The sequence below is a fragment of the Eptesicus fuscus genome, chromosome 7 (assembly GCF_027574615.1).
Source record: "Eptesicus fuscus isolate TK198812 chromosome 7, DD_ASM_mEF_20220401, whole genome shotgun sequence".
Lineage (NCBI taxonomy): Eukaryota > Metazoa > Chordata > Mammalia > Chiroptera > Vespertilionidae > Eptesicus > Eptesicus fuscus.
Window position 1 is genome coordinate 53,914,441 of NC_072479.1, and position 19,857 is coordinate 53,934,297.

At 46.0% G+C, this 19,857-nt stretch overlaps 2 protein-coding genes and 1 long non-coding RNA gene across 5 annotated transcripts in view; 1 reads left to right on the top strand and 2 right to left on the bottom strand.

Annotated features, from left to right (window-relative positions):
• Nucleotides 1-4,522, bottom strand: SUOX (sulfite oxidase). Of its 2 annotated transcripts, XM_028156198.2 has the most exons (5): nucleotides 4,264-4,323; nucleotides 3,552-3,618; nucleotides 2,592-2,651; nucleotides 2,155-2,332; nucleotides 1-1,924 (listed from the first exon to the last, which is right to left on the bottom strand). In XM_028156198.2, exons 3-5 carry the CDS (start codon nucleotides 2,639-2,641, stop codon nucleotides 515-517), a joined length of 1,638 nt encoding a protein of 545 aa, XP_028011999.2. In that variant the 5' UTR covers nucleotides 2,642-2,651; nucleotides 3,552-3,618; nucleotides 4,264-4,323; the 3' UTR covers nucleotides 1-514. The 2 variants fall into 2 exon arrangements, with proteins under 2 accessions (XP_028011999.2, XP_008146833.3); XM_008148611.3 differs by lacking the exon at nucleotides 3,552-3,618 and having other exon boundaries at nucleotides 4,264-4,522.
• The window catches only part of LOC129149786 (uncharacterized), a 22,325-nt gene continuing 6,900 nt past the window's right edge, over nucleotides 4,433-19,857 (top strand). The window contains exons 1-3 of one of the 2 annotated variants that reach the window (XR_008556594.1): nucleotides 4,433-4,636; nucleotides 6,596-6,644; nucleotides 6,789-6,913. This is a non-coding gene — a long non-coding RNA (uncharacterized LOC129149786). Of the gene's footprint in view, nucleotides 4,637-6,595; nucleotides 6,645-6,788; nucleotides 6,914-19,857 lie in introns of those variants that run through there. The other variant, XR_008556595.1, reaches the window with a different exon arrangement.
• RAB5B (RAB5B, member RAS oncogene family) overlaps nucleotides 7,769-19,857 on the bottom strand; it is a 20,252-nt gene continuing 8,163 nt past the window's right edge. Inside the window, exons 2-6 of the mRNA XM_008148609.3 lie at nucleotides 14,047-14,309; nucleotides 12,065-12,216; nucleotides 11,304-11,426; nucleotides 10,649-10,742; nucleotides 7,769-10,352 (exon numbers count right to left, since the gene is read on the bottom strand). Of these exons, the coding sequence (XP_008146831.1) occupies nucleotides 10,237-10,352; nucleotides 10,649-10,742; nucleotides 11,304-11,426; nucleotides 12,065-12,216; nucleotides 14,047-14,209 (648 nt within the window). The 5' untranslated portion in view covers nucleotides 14,210-14,309 and the 3' untranslated portion in view covers nucleotides 7,769-10,236. The remainder of the gene's footprint in view (nucleotides 10,353-10,648; nucleotides 10,743-11,303; nucleotides 11,427-12,064; nucleotides 12,217-14,046; nucleotides 14,310-19,857) is intronic.

Below are 19,857 nucleotides of genomic sequence, written 5' to 3' on the forward strand. Positions count from 1 at the left end.
TAGCGAAAAAAGATGCTTTATTGATATATTTAGAAAAGTGTAATTATAAAGGAAGGGGGTTGCACTGTTCACAACCCCTGGCAACCCAGAGGGGGAACAGCAAGTCACATATCCATTTTTCTTACACATACACACATTCTCTGAAGAATCCAAGAAAAGCAAAATAAGGCCTCAGTGGTGACTGACATTAGAAAGGGAGGTGGGGTAAGAAGAGAAAATAGTGCTTGTTTCCAGAAATATTTTTTCTCACTTCTAGTCCCTTACTCCAATAGCTCTCACCTCCTGGCACAAAGTCAATGGCCAGTCATATGTAACACTGTCAAAGGAGGGTGGTGCCTCGGTGGAAATGTGCAATGTGTGTACCTGGGTGTGGCTTAGGAAGGCATAGTGAAAGTTTCTGAGAGAAGTGGAGGGATGGAGAGAAAGGTTTTTCTGTGGAAATGAGGCTAAAGGACGGGTGTGGAGAGGGGTTGAGAAGGTGCTTCTGGGGAGTGGATGGTGCCATTTCACTTTCTCATGAGGCAACGCGGACATGGACACGGTGCCAGGCATTGCTGAGCACGCCTCGCAGGTTCCAGATTGGGGCCACGGTGTCTGGCTGCACATTGTAGCTGTCATCTACAGCCTTACAAACAATGTTCAATTCCTTTTTCCCAGGTGGTACGGGGGCTTGCAGCTGCCATAGCCGCCAGGCCCAGGCCTTACGGGGGCGCTGTTCCTCTCTATCCAGCTCAGCCACCTGCCAGGTTAGGCCCCCATCCAGAGATACATCCACCCTGATCACAGCCCTCCCACCACCACTCCATGCGTAGCCCTTGACAGTCACCTCCCCTGCCTCTACCATCCCCCCATCCTTGGGCTCTGTGATGGCTGACTGGACAGGAAGCTCCTGAATAGATGGAGAAGAGTCAAAATCTACAGAGTCCCAGTCCACGGAAGGACAGAAGCCCTTGTAATCTCGCCGCTGCCAGTGGCTGTGACTTTCCTCTGGCTCCACACTCACTTTGCCCAGCCATTTGACATGGCGGGCACCCACCACACCAGGAACCACCACGCGCACAGGAAAGCCGTGGTCACGAGGCAGAGGCTGCCCATTCATCTCATATGCCAGCAGGACCTCAGCTTCAGGGTCCAGGGCCCGAGCCAGAGGGATGGATGCACCATAGGCAGTCCCTGTGGGGTCTGAGTCCAGTCCCTCAAAGCAGACATGGGCCTCAGTTTCACAGAGCTGGTGACCAGCCTTGGCTAATACATCACACAGTCGTGCCCCAGCCCAGCGGGCAGTGCTAATGGCGCCTGTTCTCCACTCCAGACCTCTTACTTCTTTTAACTGACTCATCTCAGAGCGCCGGTTGCCAGCACACTGCAGGGTGACCGTGATCTCGTGCTTGGGGAACTGGTGTAAGTCATCCAGGGATAGGGACAGTGGCTTTCTCCCAGGTGGTCCTACTATATGCAGGCGATAGGTGTCTGGGTCCAGGTTAGGTACAGGCAGATGGTTTCGAGTGAAGAAGATAGGGTTTGGTGTGATGTAGGTTTCTGTCAGCAGCTCAGGGGGGGGCTCTGCATTAAAGGGGCGCTGGCTATTGACCTTCAGAGCTGGGTGACGTATAGGATCATCAGCGTAAGGGTCAGAGGTCTTCAAGGTGGATGGCATCTTGTCTTCGGGGCTCAGCTCCCCGATCTTGTACTGAGCCAGTATCTCACGTATGTGGGACTGGTTGTGAACGGCATAGAGGGCCCAGAAGGGCTCTAGAGGACCCCCAGCTGCTAGCATCAGCTTTGATGGCCCCCCTGGATGTAGGTCCACAAATTCTGTGACATCAAAGACCTCAGAGCCCAGAGTCACCCAGATCCTAGTCTCGGGGCTGCTGTGGGATTTTACTTCCTCTCTGGTGTATATGTGTGGTGACTTCTGAGCAGCCTGCAGGCAGGACAGGGGTGAGGCAAAAGGGAACAGAATATTAAGAAGCAATCACTGCAGCTCATCCTCAGCCAATCCACAAAGTCGTGGCCACTGGGAAATGGAGGCAGCAGATTTCATCTCTACTTGTGCATGAAGATGTGTCAACTGTGGGCTCTGTGGTAACACCCAGGCTTTCCTGGGAGCACACCAGGATCCCTGACAGTGAAGTGTCTTCCTTTCCCACTTACCCTGCAACGACGGTCATGATAGGCCAACACTGCACCGAGGCCCAACAGGGTCCCCATGACTCTCCATCCCCTGGTGCTGGAGTTATCTGTAGAGAAGGCAAGGCTGGGGCACTGATGCTGAGATGAATCATTTGTAGAGCAGGCCTGAATGCAGAGCCTTGAGTGGGTTGACTTGAGTCTGAAAGAGAAAGAGAGTCTTCTTAGTAACATACTTCTGATCAGTGAAGGCCTGGGGTTTACCTCTCCCTGGCTGGCCATTGGCTCCTTTAGTTGGAACTTAGTTTGTCCAGGGATAGGTGAGACAAGTGGGGTCTGGCTTACCCTTTCCTTCCTTGCCACCATCTTAATTATTTTATCTGGCAGATAAGAGAAGACATTATAAAGATACTGGGGGTAAAGATATGGGTTAGGAGACCTTTTAGGACGGGCTGGCCTACCTGCAGGTCTGTCTGAGCCCCAGGGCTACAGCTCTGTGCAGCAGCAGCATTGTGGCAGACCTGTAGGAGGAAGATTCTGAGATCAAGATAGGAATTCCTGGGAGGGGATGGTATTAGGGCAGTTTGAGGGAATGGGGGGGAGGAAGACACAGAGGAGGTCAGCTGGAGAGACTTTTTCTGTGGTAATGAGGCCAAAGGGTAGGAGTGGGGGTCCAGATGGGCCCTTAGAGAAAACCTGGAGCACTTCAGACACAGACTGTACTGACAGGATGAAAGGGAATAGGGGTAGAGGGAGAAATAGGAGTCTTCTAGAATCACCCATCTCCCATCCTCCACTCTACTTTTGGGTCTAAAAGGGCAAAATTTCTTTCTTTTTAAAAAAAAATATATTTTATTGATTTTTTACAGAGAGGAAGGGAGAGGGATAGAGAGCTAGAAACATCATCGATGAGAGAGAAACATCGACCATCTGCCTCCCGCACCCCCCCACTTTGGACGTGCCAGCAACCAAGGTACATGCCCTTGACCGGAATAGAACCTGGGACCCCTCAGTCTGCAGGCCAACGCTCTATCAACTGAGCCAAACCGGTCAGGGCCAAAATTTATTTCTTAAGACAGAAGAAGACAACTGAAGGGCAGACTGGCTTAAACAGGAACAAAAAGGTTACAAAGGTAATGGCAGCCTAATGGGGTGCAGGACCTGATTCTGGAGTCAAACTGCTCTGTGAAACCCGCCCTGCCATTAACCAGCTCCGTTCCCTGGGCAACATAAGGAAGCCTCTCCGAACTTGCTTCCTCATCTAGGAAATGAGATCTCCCGTAGCACAGCTGCTGTGATCAGTAAACAAGCAATAATATTATCTTTGAAGGCCTTCCAGTCCCCTCCTCTCTCTCCACCCACTCTAAAAAAAATTGAACCCAGCTGGGAACTGGACCCCAACCCTTGGTCCCCACCCCTACCTTGTCTATGCCACTCCAGTGAGCTCAGCAAATTGAGGCGTCAATGGCCAGTGTGTCAGGGTATGGGCTAGAGAAGGAAGAAGGTAATTATTCTGTTCTCTGCCCTGCTGCAGTTTCTTCTTCTCAGCACTGAGCAGATCACTGACCCCAGCAGGCCCAAGGGGGGAGGAGTGAGAAGAGTCCCAATTGCTGAAAAGGGGGACAGGCAGAGAAACTGTGAGGGAGAAAGGAGTAGGAGCAGAGTCTGCATTTTACTCCTGGGCCATGGCCCCTCACTCTCCCTCCCTCCCACCTGCCCTCAATCCCAGCAGCCAACTTGAGTCAGACGAGTGGTGCAGGTCGGGCTGACCTGCAGGGGAACTCAAGTCAGTTCAATGTCCCAGGTTTTAGGAGAGGCAGCCTTCTGCTACATAAAAGATGCCACACCTTGTGCGGGTGGTGGCCCCACTCCTCAGGGGCACTTTAGGTAGGAGGATATGTCCAGCACCAGGGCAAGGCATCTGGACCCATGCCACCATCCAGAAGCTGGCACAAGTGTCTTGTAGCAACGCCCCATGCCCCAGGAGCACCCGGACAGCGGGAGTGGAGGTGGGTACTGGCAGTTTTGTTGTCCTTGGGGTTGCAAGCACCCCTGGGTGCCAAGGCCCCCACCGTGGCCCAGGTCACCAGCCCTTCCCCCTCCTCTTCCCTCTCCCGGCCGCAAACCCCTTACCCAGTTTGAGGTCCGCGCGAAGGACCCGTCCAGCGCCCGGAGACTGCTGGTGAAGGGGCGAGGCCAGCGCTGTGACGTTGTTGGAGTTGAAGGACCATTGGCGTTCCTCGGCTAGTCGCCCAGCCATTGGCGGGCTGTGGACTGCCTTCTAGCTGCTGTGCCCGCCTCCTGGAGGCCAAAGCAGGCGGGGCGCCTCCAGGGCTGCAAGCTAGGGCAGTTTGTTTTTCACCCTCGCAGGGCAAGGAATGGGACCCTCACTGACGTCCGGAACCTGGGCAGTGGAAGGTGACGCGGACGCCAGAGGTTGGGGTGAAAGATGGAAGACTGGGATCCCCCGCCCCGCCCCGCCCCGCCCCTACAGCTGAGAATAAAGGTGCGTTCACTGGAGGAGGCCTCGGGATCCAGCCCGCTTTCTCTTGGCGGTGAGGCTCGCCTCTACCCTGTTTTTGATCAACATCTACGTATGTTGCAGCGACAACAGCCCTGTTTGCCTTTTAGAGAAAAGAAGGTCAAGCGATCCTCTTATATACAAGAATGAGCAGAAACGAAGCCTAAATAGTGGTTCCAAGACTTTGAGATTCCTTGGACTAGTCGAATTTCTCCCCAAATTAGGGAACCATCAACACAGAATAGCCACGTTTTTTATTTTTATTTGTTAAGTCAGTTTTTAAAAATCGTCATTTAACAAGAGCAACGACATACCTAACACCCCAAATTAGGAAGATTATAATGGCTCATAATCTTAGAGCAAAGGACACTAATACAAATCATTTGCTATATCATTTGGTGCAGGACTAAAAACTTGTTTTGTCATTGGCCGGCCGTGAACCTGGGGCAAAAGTATCTACACTGCCCTCTAGGGAACAGAAGGTCAAGCTACAACCTTACTCACTTTAAATTAAGGACTTCATCTTTAATTTTGGAAGATCATTCCCCCCTCCCCCCCCTTTCTGCTCTCTTAAACTGAACTAGAGATATTACCAGGAATCGAGGAGTCATGGGGGAGTACTAAGATATATACAGAAAGGGGCAATGGCACTGAATAGGTTCTAAAGATTTTGGCTCTAAAGTTTTCAGAAATATTTTCAACACAATTAAATTTGCATACAATTAAACCATTGGAGAGGCCTGGTGCAAGATCTGTTAGGTCTGATCAAATAATTGAGTGGATACCCCTCCCCTGGGAACTGACCTTTAGACGACGGACATTCCCTTTTCCTTAGAACACATTCCACTTGCTAAGACCATTATCCTTCCTCTCTGGACCTTCCCAGGATCCAGACCCTCCCAGAAAAAGCCCGTCTGGAGTCCTTTAAAATCTCTGACTCCCCTTTGCTGAGTGCTGGCACTGGTATCCAGATGACCTATTCCTACATAATAAAAGCCTAATATGCTAAGTGTCTGGTCGTCCAGTCAACCAATCAAAGCATAATATGCTAATGATATGCTAAGGATGCTCAACCACTCACTATGATGTGCATTGACCACTAGGGGACAGACAGTCCAACTGGTGGTAGGTTAGCTTGCTGCTGGGGTGCAGCTGATCGGGACTGGGTCCAGCTGATCGGGACTGAGTGAGATGGGCTGGACATGCCCTGGAGCCCTCCCATGGTCCTTCCCCAGCTGGCCAACCTCCCACATCCCTCCCCAAACCTGATCATGCACCAGTGGGGTCCCTTGGCCTGGCCTGTGCCCTCTCACAATCTGGGACCCCTCGAGGGATGTCGGAGAGCCGGTTTCAGCCCAATCCCACAGGCCAGCCCCAGGGACTCCACTGGAGCACAAATTCATGCACTGGGCCTCTAGTAAATTTATAATCCCTTACCACTTTAGCCTCGTGCATTCCTCCTTTGACAACCCTAACACTGTCTTACTAGTATTTTTTTTTAAATTGGTTTCAGAGAGGAAGGGAGAGGGAGAGATAGAAACATCAATGATGAGAATCATTGATCAGCTGCCTCCTGCACACCCCCTATTGGGGACTGAGCCAGCAACAGTGATCTCCTGGTTCATAGGTCAACACTCAACCAAAATATATATATTTTAAAAAATCAGGCTCAGCCCTGGCTGGCATGGCTCGGTGGTTAGAGTATCAGCCTGTGCACTTAAAGGTCTTGGGTTCAATTACAGGTCAGTGGCAGGTACCTGGGTTGCAGGTCAGATCTTGGGTTGAGGCATGAGTGGAAGGCAACCAATTGATGTGTCAAAAAAAAAAAAAAATTCAGGCTCAGCCCAAGGATAAGAGTATTTAACAACACTATCATCTCCTTGTGTGACATACACATGCTGTACATAACTGATCTTTAAACCTCAACTTTTCTTTGTTTTACAGAAGAAACTGAGGCAGAGAGCAGCTAAGTAACTTATCAAGGCCACAGCTGGTAAGTTGGCAAGAGACAGGACTGGAATGCCAGGTCTGTTTGGCACCAGTCCTTTCCTTTCAGATTCTTTGGAATTTAAAACTTCTCCTGCATCCATACCTAATTTTTTCTTTGTATCATTCTCTCCCATCCACCTCCATTTAGATTGTGATAGACTAAAGGGCTTCACATACAGCAGGAAATAAAAGCTGATCCAGGAGAAAATTTCCTGTTGGGGTAAAGCTGCATGATCAATAAAATGCTAGTTCAGTATTTTTTTAAAATCCTCACCCAAGGATATTTTTTCCATTGATCTTTAGAGAGAGAGTGGAAGTTTGGGAGGGAAGAAGAGAAACGTCAGGGATCAAACTTGGTCTGTGGGCCTACACTCTTAACCACTGAGCCAAACTGGCAAGGGCAGTGATTTTTTTTTTTTTAATCTTCTTTTAAGTCATGGTCCCCTTTGAGATACTAATAAGGCAAAGGACCCTCTCCCTACAGAAATACATACATTTTTGCATAATACTTCAAAGGAGTCACAAATTCCAACTCCCTCCCCAATCTCACCAACTGTCTGCCCAAAGGTCATAGACACCCCTCCAACCCTAATATATGTATTCTGTTAAGAGGACCTAAAAAAAAAAAAAAATAGCTACGGTCAGACTTGATGAGCTCTCTAGTGGTCTGGGAATAGGGAGTAGGAGAGGTTAAACAGCAATAAAGCCCGGGACGGGTTGGTTGAGTTTTCTGTACACCAAAAGGTGGCGGGCTCAAATCCTGGTCAGGGCACATACCCAGGTTGCAGGTTCTATCCCTGTTGGGGCCTTTATGGGAGGCAGCCAATCAATGTTTCTCTCTCACATCGATGTTTCTCTCCCCCCGCCTCTCTCTCTAAAAATCAATTAAAACATTTTTTAAAAATTCCAACCCCCCCAAAAAAAACAAAAACAAAAAAGCAGCAATAAAGATGCTATTTTCCAACTTAGGTTATCTCAATATTCAAAACAGATTAGAGGGAATAAGGAGGCACCAACATGCAGGGGAGGGTGTGTTTCTGATTCAGTAAAACTACTGGGTGCCCTTTCTTCCAAATTTCTTGTATCAGTCAGACAAAGTAAAAAAGAAAAAGAAGCAACACTCCAATACACTTTTCTTTTTTTTCCTTTTTTACTTACATTAAATACATCGGTAAATCAGCAGTCGCATTCTGTTACCACGATTGTTATGTTGGAAGAGTAAGGGGGGGAGGCAAATGCTTTCTTAAAAGAAAAAAAGGGACCCCCCCCAAAAAAAAAAAAAACTGATAGAAGGAAAAAATGAAGAGCTGGGAAATAAAAACTAAGATCCCCAAGCCCAAGAGAGCTCAAAGGAAAGCAGAGAGCTGGTAGGAAGTAGAAGGAAGGCAGCAGATAGGCCCAGAAGTTAAGGCCAATCCTGTTCCTAAAGGGGCTGGAGAGGGGAGAAGCCTGCAGAAATGGTTTCCCAGCCCCAAGGCAATGAAACATCCTCATTCCTGCTCCATGGGGAATGCTGCACAGAGAAAGAACTTCATTTCTAAGAGACTTAAGAGAGCCATCCTAGTTCTTCCACTTTTAAGAATGCACTGGGTGCTGTTGGGGGCTGGTGAGGTGCTGGCAAAGGAAGACAAAAATGTGTATGTATTTCAGGGCCACGGGAACTAAGGCTGCCCCTGGAAAAGGAAGGGAATTGAAGCCTAAGTGGAAGAACCTAAGCTGGGTCCTTTAGAATCTCAGCCTCATGGATTTCTCAGCTGCTCTGGGACAGAAGGAAGTCTGTAAGCCAAAAGGGCAGAAAGGTTCCAATCCTAGGTCACTGAGGCCTTTCCTAGATTACTTCCAATTTTCCCCAAACTCTAGGCTGGAACAAAAAGAAGTTTAGAATGCTCTCCTGCCTTGATGGCTTCCCAAAGACATCCTAAAATACCTGATGAGGGATGTGAAGAGAGGCTAGAGATTTAGAAAGGACCAACTTCGTCTGGTGATGTGAGACAGTTGTGAGGGACCTTCAGTGCCAGTCTTTCTCTGTCCACAGGAACAGGTGTTATATTTTAAGGGGCCACAAGTAGGCCTCTGTGGTGCTAGCCCCTAGTGGTACATGGATTAAGCCACTGGTTGCATGGGGGATGAGTATGGGCATAAGCATGGAGGGACTAAACTGAAGATACTAACAATGGAGAAAAGAAATAGGGCCTGATTGGGGGGGCGGGGGAGAGGAACAAACTGTACAGTGGGAATAAAGATCATACCTATTTACAGGGAAGTAGAAAAGACATGGTAATGGGTGGATCAAATTGAACATGAACCCTAGGAAAGGAGAGAAAACTCCTCCCTCTTGCCTGACTCCCTTCACCCCTACCATGGTCTGTGCTATCCTGAGACTGCTCTCCAGTTGCTTCAGTTAATTCCCCAGGAAAGGCAAACCTATACCCAAGAATATAGGCTGGCAAGAATATAGGTTAAGAATCAGAATTGGAGCAAGATCGCAGTGGAGATTGGGCTTGAGTAGCTGCCACTCGACAGTTCCTCCCCAAACCTCATATACATCTTGGATTCCATTTAATTTAAAAGGTGAGAGGGCAGGTAAATCAATCAAAACCCCCATAAAACAAGTGTCCAAACTGAACTACCATCAATTAAAGTGCAAACTGCAGGGGGATATAATGGCTGGGGCCATCCAAAGGCCAGACAGAAAAAAATGCGTATGTATAAATCAGAGGATGGGTGTCAGAAACTGGTCCCTCCTCCAATTAGATCACAGCAGAGCCAAAGATGCAGGCAACCAGTGAAGATTCTTTGGAGGACTCTGGGGTCCAGAGTTACCCCCACTATGGAGGAGAAGCTACCCAAGAGACTGAGTGAAGGGAAACTAGGCCTTGGAAGAGTTTCAGAGCCACAGATGACACTGCACCTCCACCTCCTCCTCCACCTCCGCCCAGTTAACTAACAACACGACTCCCAACTGGTGCTCAAGAGCTTGCCTTCCCATTCTCACTCTACCTAGAAACACCTTCCACAAGGCCAACTCATGGATACTGCAGTGTTTTCAAATATGAGAAACTCCAACCAAATAACCCAAAAAGGAAATTTCCTTCCTCCCTCCTGCTCTGAGCCTTACTCTCCCCCAGGGCCCTTAATATGACTGAACTGGAAACCTCCTTCCTCAGTTCCTGGGTTCACCACCTTCTCCATCCTAGGGAAAGGAGGAAAAGGGGGATCAAGAACAGGGATTGACCAAAGCAGAAGGGGCAGGAGACAAAAAATGTTTTCTGAAAAAGTGGGGAGGAGAAGGAAAGATAAGTAGGTCACTGTCTTGCACCTATAATACAAAGTGAAGAAAGTCTGTTTTGGAAGGTAAGTCCTGGGGGATCTGACCCCCAAGCCCCAGAGTAGGGGTAGGAGGTCAGTGGCAACAGCTGCCTGGTGTTGGTTGCTGAAGCGTTAAAAAGTGCCATGACGGAGCTGTCAGGAGGCAGCCCTTGGGAGCCAGGGCTCAGTGTGCTGTTACCGTAGGGGCTGTGTGCTGAGGGTTGGGAATGGAGGTTATTTCTTAGCTCTCGTGCTAGCTCCATACTTGTTCGCTGCTAGCTACCCCCTCAGTTGCTACAACACTGGCTCTTGTTCTGCTGGGACTGCTCATGGAGATCCACACCTCGGCTTCGGCCTGCTGCACCCCCCAGATTCTGGGGTTCACTCTTTGGCAACTTCTTAGCTAGAGACAAAAAGAGAAGGGAACAAAGTATGGTAGATTTTAACTCATCCCCCCAAAAAGACTATTGGGTGGGGGAGAAGTAAGGGGAAATGTGAGACATTAAAAGAATGCTCTGAGGAGGAGAGGGTTCACTACTTGTAAACTATATTAAAGACAACTAAAGGATGGAGGTCACAATAGGAAGCTAAGGTATTTCACCAGAGGAGACACTCCCATTTATCCTTATGAGCTGGGTTAGTGATCTTGCCTAGAGGTAAGGGAAAAAGACAGGAAGACCTCAGGAGCTCTGACCTTACCTATTGCCAGGAAGAGATCATTCACGTTCATAGCTGTCTTGGCTGAGGTCTCCATAAACAATAAGCTGTTGTCATCTGCATATGCCTGGGCCTCCTACAAGGGATGGGGTATAGTGGTGCTCAGAATGTAGGTTAGAAACAACTATGGCCTTTCCACTCCCATGTCGCACCAGAGCTAGGCAACTTCCTAGGTTCCCTCACCTTAGCACTCCTCTGAGCCAGCTGGCTCTGGACCCATATTTTGGTGACAACTCCCTCAAGGATAACCCATGGTCTAGACCACTTTATGCAACAAACAGATATCAGGAATCCTAATTATGGGAGAGAAAGGTAAGTTGGTTGGGGACTTTTGGGTTCTAACCCTTGAATAGTCCCTTACCTCAAATTCAATTGCTCCCTCCTTCCTGTTTTCATACTGGTACTCCCACAGCTGGTGTTCCCTACCCACCCCGCTGCTCTGGAATTTTCTTCTGACTCCTCTAAAATCTCCTGGCTATCATTAGGGTCACAGTGTTGCTGTTTTTAACATGGTGCAGGACTGGGGAATGGCATGATGAATGTCCTCAGATGAGGTTTCTAGAGAGGGCAGGTTTGGACAAAAGAGGTTCCAAGCACGAGGGAGTGTATTAGAAAGGAGCTCTATGGGCCATCTTACTTCATACTCCACCATGCGCTTGTTGGCCAGGTCAGCTTTGTTCCCCGCCAGGGCAATAACAATGCTAGGACTGGCCTGTCGCTGTAGTTCCTTTACCCATGTCTTCGCTCGGGCGAAGGTTTCCTAGGAAAACATGAGGAAAAAAATGGGTGGGCTGGATTGACTGTCAATCTAGGCCCATCACCTTTAAAGCCCAGTCTCAAAACTCAACTCTTCTAGGTAGTCTTCCCTCACTGAAACCACCCCTCTATATTAATAATAGCCTAGGTGGTCGTCATGCCCTCACGCCATGGTGCCCTCACCTGTCACAATCCCATAATCCATCACCAGGAGGCTGCGTGTGCAGTGGGTGTGGACTTGATGCTGCATGCGGGGCGTGGAGGTGGGGCCTGGCGGCTGCTCTGTACAACCAGACCTGGGGGTCCCGCAGCCCCGTACAGCGTGGAGGCAGGACCCCCGGCTCCAGCCCACTTCTTTGGGCAAACCATCGAGGAGCCCCGGATGGGTGGGCAGGGCCTACCTCTTTGGGGAGATCGGTCGCGGGGCTCCTGAACTGTGAGAGGGCACAGGCCAGGCTGGGGGACCCTCCACCCCAAGTGCACAAATTTTGTGCACCAGGCCTCTAGTCTCTGATAATTTATTATCTTTGTCTTCTCAGCACTTGGAAGGATAATTTTGTTATTTTGAGAACTTGTTTTCTCTCCCCCACCTAATTTAATTCCTATAAGTAAAAGGAAGGATAACCCTCTCAGCCCACTTACCTGATTAGTAATGTCATACACCACAATTGCAGCCTGGGCACCTCTGTAGTACATGGGGGCCAAGCTATGGTATCGCTCCTGCCCTGCTGTGTCCCAGATCTCAAATTTGACTGTTGTGTCATCTAGGCAAACGGACTGGGTGAGGAAGGCCGCTATGGATGAGAGAATGGACAAGCAGTTGTGAGAGGATGAATGGAAACATTCCACACCCCTTCAAAATATCTCCACTCTAAGCCTAAGACCAGTCATGACTTGGGCCATTCAGCTACAGGAAAAGGTTTAGTGTTCTTTTTTTTTTAAAATATATTTTATTGATATTTTTACAGAGAGGAAGGGAGAGGGATAGAGAGCTAGAAACATGGATGAGAGAGAAACATCGATCAGCTGCCTCCTGCACACCCCCTACTGGGGATGTGCCCGCAACCAAGGTACATGCCCTTGACTGGAATTGAACCCGGGACCCTTCAGTCTGCAGGCCGACACTCTATCCACTGAGCCAAACCAGTCAGGGCGGTTTAGTGTTCTTTATATATATTCCTGGAACCAGGAGTAAGACCACTCTTGGCTAAGTCCTTCCTGCAGAAGTTTCTCTAGTCTAAGGAATGAGTGCACATCATAAAGTATGAGGGACAGAAAGAACTGGCACTTATACCAGTCATCCCTCTTCTAACCAGAATAAGAGATAATGAGCTTCAGATAAAACTCACATCAAGAACTATTATAGAGCCCTGGCTGGTTTGGCTCAGTGGATAGAGCGTCGGCCTGCAGACTGAAGGGTCCCGGGTTCGATCCCAGTCAGGGGATATGCCCAGGTTGTGAGCTCAATCCCCAGTAGGGGGTGTGCAGAAGGCAGCCAATCAATGATTCTCTCTCATCATGGATGTTTCTATCTCTCTCTCCCTCTCCCTTCCTCTCTGAAATAAAAATATATATTTTTAAAAAAATAACTGAATAAAGAAAAAAAATAACTGATTAGAAGATTCTAAAATTTGATGGAAGGTCCCACCATTATCTATGTTATTTCTCTGTTACTTTTTCTATAGTTTTCTGCTAGCCCAATAACACCACATTTTCTCTTTTCTTAAAGAACATTTATTTATATTTTGTTAATCCTCACTCGAGGATATTTTTCCATTGATCTTTTAGAGAGAGTCCAAGAGAGAAGGAAAGACAGGGAGAAACATCAATGTAAGAGAAACACATTGATTGGCTGTCTCCTGCACATGCCTCCGGCATGTGTCCCAACCAGGGCCTGAGGTATGTGCCGGAATTGAACTGGGGACCCTTTGGTCCACAGGCCAACGCTCTATCCACTGAGCCAAGCTGGCTAGGACAAGAGCACCACATTTTCAAGGTGACTAGTACAGGCAGGGAAATAGTAACATGGAGTTCTCATAAATGATCTTTTATTGAATTAGCAACCTATTTTTGAGGTAGTGGCAGGGAGAAGGTAGCAAATGTGGGAAAGGCAAATGGCCTTTATCTTTCATATTTAATTCCAGCCTCTATTTTATCATCAGATATGTGCATCAGAATGCACATTACATATATGCCTACACCCCCACCGCCTTCAACACTAATCAGTAGATCTAGGGTAGGGTCCAAGCATGCATAGGATGAAAATGCTCCCCAGATGATTCTGGTGTGCATCTCTGATTATGAATCACTGCCCCAAATCAACCCTCCTCAAGATGACTCTCAACTGAACTTGACTGGGATTAAGATTAGAGTAGGGGGAGGGAGACAGATAAAAATTAGTGGTTTTATTGGTGAGCAAAGGTCAATCTTCTTTCTTGTAGGAAGCAAGAAGATGAATATATACCTGCTTTTTGGCATTATGGCTTTTTCTTTTTCTTTCTTTCTGTTTTATAAAGGATTTCCATTTCAGGGAGCTAAGAGGGCCAGCTTCACAGTTAGGTCCCTAGATCTCCCTTCAAAAGCCTTACTAAGCACTGAACCTCTTCTTTCCCTGAGATACTCACCTCCAATGGTGCTCTCCTGGTACTCATGGAATTGCCCTTTGACAAAACGTAACACCAGGCTAGACTTTCCCACTGCAGATTCACCCAACAGGACCAATTTGAACTGGCATATTTTGCTGGCCTGGGGCTGCCCATTGGGCCTGGCTGTGCTTCTGCTAGTCATGGCTAGCTTTTCAGAGTGGGAAAGGGTGGAGGGAGGGGAATGCCACAAAGCGGCAAAGGGGGGAGGGGGGAGGGGAGGGGACTTCCAGGCTTCAACAGTCCTGTAAGGAAAAAATTGGGTAAAATTAAAACAGACCCATTATAGTTATAATCACTTTTTAGACAAAGGATAGAATCTCTTCATTTCTTTGCTCCTATCTATATATATATAAAAGGCTAATATGCAAAGTGTCCCCTTGGAAGTTCGACCGGGAAACCAGGAGTTTGATTGCTCGCCATGATGTGCGCTGACCACCAGGGGGTGGCACAGAACGAAGGAATACCCTGGCTGCAGCCGGAAGGCCCTGATTGGTCCTGATTGCTGACCAGGCCTAGGGACCCTACCTGTGCACGAATTTCATGCACCGGGCTTCTAGTGATCTTATAATCATCCACCATTTGGTTACACCACTGAGTGTAACCAGGCAGCGGACACTCAGTGGTAAGAGTGGAGAACAATAAAATAAGAATTGCATCGGAAGTAGAGTTTACCCTACTACATAATCCCCAAGTGCCAACAGAGCCAAAATGGAGATTGAAAATTGTGTGGAAGAAGTCTTTACTCCTTCCATTAATTTCTCACCATGTCTTCAAAGAACAGCAAATTGATCAACTTTTAGTTGCCTGAAGAACACCTAGATCCACCTACAAGTACCCTAGTTCAGGCGTCCTCAAACTACGGCCCACGGGCCACATGCGGGTGTTTTTGCCGTTTTGTTTTTTTACTTCAAAATAAGATATGTGCAGTGTGCATAGGAATTTGTTCATAGTTTTTTTAAAACTATAGTCCAGCCCTCCAACAGTCTGAGGGACAGTGAACTGGCCCCCTGTTTAAAAAGTTTGAGGACCCCAGCCCTAGATCCTCAGTATCTCCCTGGTTTCTTGGGGCTGTATTCTTTTAAAAAAATGTTTTTATTGATTTTATTTCTTGTTTTTCTTTTTTTAGTTGATTTTAGAGAGAGAGGAAGGGAAAGGGAGAAACATCGATGTGAGAGAGAAACATCAATTGGCTACCTCCTGTACACCCCCTACTGGGGATCGAGCCTGCAATCCTGGCATGTACCCTGACAAGGAATTGAACTAGTGACTTTTTGGTGCCCAGGACAATGCTCAACCAACTGAACCACACCAGCTAGGGCTTAGGGCTGTCCTTTTCCTTCCTCCTGCTCTGCTTTTTTCTAGCTTTCAAAAGAAGAGATTCATTCTTGTGGTGTGGGAATGTCAACCCTCCTAATAGTGGAGGGCTATCTTCTGGTTCTGTCTCCTTCATATATGACCAGTTTTCTTGATATTTCTGAAAATCTAACCAAGGTCCAATTGCCAGAATATCTACCCTTTCTCATTTATGGTCAAAGGTGAGTAGAGAAACACAATCAACAGACCACATCTGGCATCAACTCTTTCATTTTGCTTCTGCCACCTCTCCACGTCGCAAAGTTTCTTAAGTCTAAGAGTCAGTAGGCTTGACCTGCTCTCAACTTGCAGCTGTCTTCCTAGTGCTTAGGGATTAGATTACCCTCCATACTAAAAGGGCCTAACAGCTGTAGTCCTCAAAATTAGAGACATAGAAAGAAGGTATACCTTCTAAACACATGCAGGAATCTCCAGAGGATGGTGTAAGAGTAAGTCTTCAAGCAATAAATATTTGATGAAAGAATAAACTTGAGGTGTATAGGAAGTAGCCAATCGAGCCTTCTCTACCTTCCTTCCAAGAGGCTAGGAGAGCTGGTGCTGGAGGAGGCAGAGAGAGAAGCTGGGCCTTCAGGAGCCTAATCATGCAAACCTGAATACTTCATCAATCTGACTCTGAGGGGGAAAGAAACTAAGGCATTCAAAGAAGAAGTTAGTATGATCAGAGCATGCAAAACTTCTCTCTGAAATCTAAGCATTGCTTGGGTTGTACTTTGCTTGTTCAAATTAATTTTTCCCTTCTCCAGTTCAAATTAATTTTTCCCTTTTCCCTTCTCTAGTGACTCCACAGTCATCATACTCTACGGCATATGTGGGGAAACATTTTGCCACTATAGCAAGTTGTTTTGAAGTCAAATCAGGGTTAAAAATCTCTGCAATCCCAGTAAAGACAGAAAAATCATTCAGGAGGCAGTGCAGAGGAACAAAGGTTGTGGAGTCCAATTCACTGGGTTTATTTTACAGCTCTGCTTACTAGCTGTGAAACTTTGGGCCAGTTACTAAATCTTATCAATGTACTCCTTTTCTCATCTGTAGAATGGATAACAGCCTTATGAGGACCTAAGGTTGTGAGGATTTAATGAGATAACACATATAAAGAATTTATAGCCCTAAGCGGTTTGGCTCAGTGGATAGAGCGTTGGCCTGCAGACTGAAAGGTCCCAGATTTGATTCTGGTCAAGGGCATATACCTTGGTTGTGGGCACATCCCCAGTTGGAGGTGTGCAAGAGGCAGCTGATCGATGTTTCTCTCTCCTTGATGTTTCTAACTCTCTTTTCCTCTCCCTTCCTCTCTGTAAAAAAATCAATAAAATATATTTTAAAAAAAAAAGAATTTATATAAGTATTTGACCTAAAGTGCTCAAATGACTATTAAGCTACTAATCATCATTATTAATAAGACACCAAGAAAAATTTTCTGGCCTTGGCCAGGTAGCTCAGTTGGTTAGAGCATTGTCCCCATAAGTCAAGGTTGCAGGTTTGATCCCCCCAGAGCACATATAAGAAAAAACCAGTGAATGTATAAATTAGTGGAATAGAGTTTCTCTCTCTCTTTCCATTCCTCTCCCTAAATTCAATTTAAAAAAAAAAAAAGAAAAAAATATGTTCTGCTAAAGTCTTACCTTCCACTTTTATAAAATGGAAAAAATACCTACCTCATAGAGTGGCTATGAGGACTAAGTGAAAGATTTATTTTGCATAGTGTGTTAATAAATGAGATAATTCTTGCTACTGAGTGGCCCTAATTCACAGAAAAGATCAATTTAATATACTAAGGTATAATTCAGAATTAGTTACCAATAATTCCTAAAAAGCAACCTAACATAAAAGAAAGAGAGAGAAAATAAAAAGTGTCGGCTCTGGCTGGCTGGCTCAGTTGGTTAGAGCATCTTCCTGATATGTCAAGGTTGTGGGTTCGATCCCTAGTCAGGGCATATACAAGAATCAACCAACGAATGAATAAGTGAGAACAGCAAATCAATGTTTCTCTCTCTCTAAAAAAACAAACAAAAAAAAAACTATAGAGAGAAAATTGGAAGAGGAATGAGATAGAAGTGAGAACTCAGAAAAGTATATTAGAGTAAGACAGAGGAATGGAACAAATTACTCTGATCCTACTGGGTATTCTACAGTCTCTTAGGCCAGTATATCCTAAGAATCCAGATCCACATATGCCTTTTTTTATTAAGTTTTCACTGGTCTATGATGAAATGATAAAAATAAAGACAATATAGCATGTTTTTCATAAAGCTAAATTTATTAAACTTAAGAGTATATATTCTTTTTTTTTTTTAAATATATTTTATTGATTTTTCACAGAGAGGAAGGGAGAGGGATAGAGAGCCAGAAACATCGATGAGAGAGAAACATCGACCAACTGCCTCCTGCACATCCCCTACCGGGGATGTGCCCGCAACCAAGGTACATGCCCTTGACCGGAATCGAACCTGGGACCTTTCAGTCCGCAGGCCGATGCTCTATCCACTGTGCCAAACCGGTTTTGGCAAGAGTATATATTCTTTATAACAAGATTTCTAATTTCTTAGAATCAATTTTCTCTCAAACATATATATATATATATATATATATATGTATATATATATATATGTATATATATATATATATATATACACAGATATATAAGAAAAACCTCTAAAATCTATTGTGAAGTAAAAATTATGCTGTAGACTAAAACATGTGGTTGGATCCTATTTCTATAAAAAAGACAATTCTGCATAGAAAAAAGTATGGAAAGATACACACCATTTGTTAACAGTGGTTACCTCTGAGGAGAGTGGGAAGAGGAAAAGGGTATGTGAAGGATTCAGATTTTTTTCATTCTACATAATTCTTTTTTAACAGGAAATATATTTAAAAAAACCTTTCTAAACAACTGTTTGGGTGGGGTTTTTTTAATGCTTAAAAAATTTATGGTGACCGACAGTAGTAAACGTTCTAAATATAATTACTTGGGGGGAAAAATTAAAATTAATTGGTCCATGAAACCCAAAATTCTGTAGTGCAAGAACCAGTATTAATTAGCTTCTTAACCAATGTTACAGTTCTTTAGCTGTTTTCACCCTCAAACCTTTAGTTTCTCAAACTGGGGCTATAAGCCAATAGTGACCTTGAAATCACTTGGTGGATGATGATAAGTATATTAAAAAGAAAATTAAGCATAACTGCAAATAGTAAGCATAAGAATCATGTTGTGCCCTGGCCTATGTTTCTCACTGGTTAGAGTGTTGGCCCACACATTAAAGGGTCTTGGGTTCGATTCCCGGTCAACTGGGAATACCTGGGTTTCAGGTCTGATCCCCGCCCTGGTTAGGGTGTGCACTGACAGCAACAATTGATGTTTCCCTCTCTCTCCCCCCTCCCTCCTTTCTACTCTCTCTAAAAAAATCAATGGGAAAAAATATCCTCAGGTGAGGATTAATAGCAAAAACAACAAAAAAATCATGTTGTGGAAATGTCTCTTGTGGCCCTAGCTGGTTTGGCTCAGTGGATAGAGGGTTGGCCTGCAGACTGAAGGGTCCCGGGTTCGATTCCAGACAAGGGCACATGCCGGGGTTGTGGGCTCGATCCCCAGTGGGGGGCATACAGGAGGCAGCCGATCAGTGATTCTCTCTCATCATTGATGTTTCTTTCTCTCCCTCTTCCTCCCTCTCTGAAATCAATAAAAAATATATATAGTAAAAAAAAGAAAATGTCTCTTGTGTATGTACACACACTGAATTTTGATGTAAAATACTTTTTTTTTTTTTTAAAGTGAGTCGTGATAAAATTTTTTTTTAAAAACACTGCTTTAGAGAGGCCTGACACTGAAAGATGGGTTAGTGGGGGATGGAAGGAAGTTTAGTCTCTGGCCAGCCTATAGGCCATAGTTAATTTCATTCCTAGATGGAATTAAGATGAGGACTGAGTACAGAGATAGAGGATTCTCCAATCCTCCTATTAAAGTCATGAAAACTGAAAGCCAAACTAGACACAGTCCCATGTAGTGGTAAGGGCTTTGTTATTGTACAAGCCTGAATTTTATTCCCTTTCTCAGTTAACCCACTGTGATCTTAGGCTACCCACTCCCTTTTGCCTTTCTGAGCCTCAGCTTCCTTATCTATAAGGATGAACAGGGGAGAGGGGAGAGTAGCAAAGAGCAGAATTTGAATCCAAAGTTCTGGGTACATTTAAGAAATTTTAAAAAATATATATTTTTTATTGATTTTTCACAGAGAGGAAGGGAGAGGGACAGAGAGCCAGAAACATCGATGAGAGAGAAACATTGACCAGCCGCCTCCTGCACATCTCCCACCGGGGATGTGCCCGCAACCAATGCACATGCCCCTGACCGGAATCGAACCCGGGACCCCCCAGTCCGCAGACTGATGCTCTATCCACTGAGCCAAACTGGTTTCGGCA

Bases quoted from the DNA above. Each gene is read 5' to 3' on its own strand.
- SUOX (XM_008148611.3), bottom strand. From the start codon at position 4,361: ATGGTCCTTCAACTCCAACAACGTCACAGCGCTGGCCTCGCCCCTTCA. The intron at 2,333-2,591 runs GTAGGCCAGCCC...TTTCTCTTTCAG, and splicing joins GGGCTCAGACAGACCTGCAG to ACTCAAGTCAACCCACTCAA. The intron at 1,925-2,154 runs GTAAGTGGGAAA...TCCTGCCTGCAG, and splicing joins ATCATGACCGTCGTTGCAGG to GCTGCTCAGAAGTCACCACA.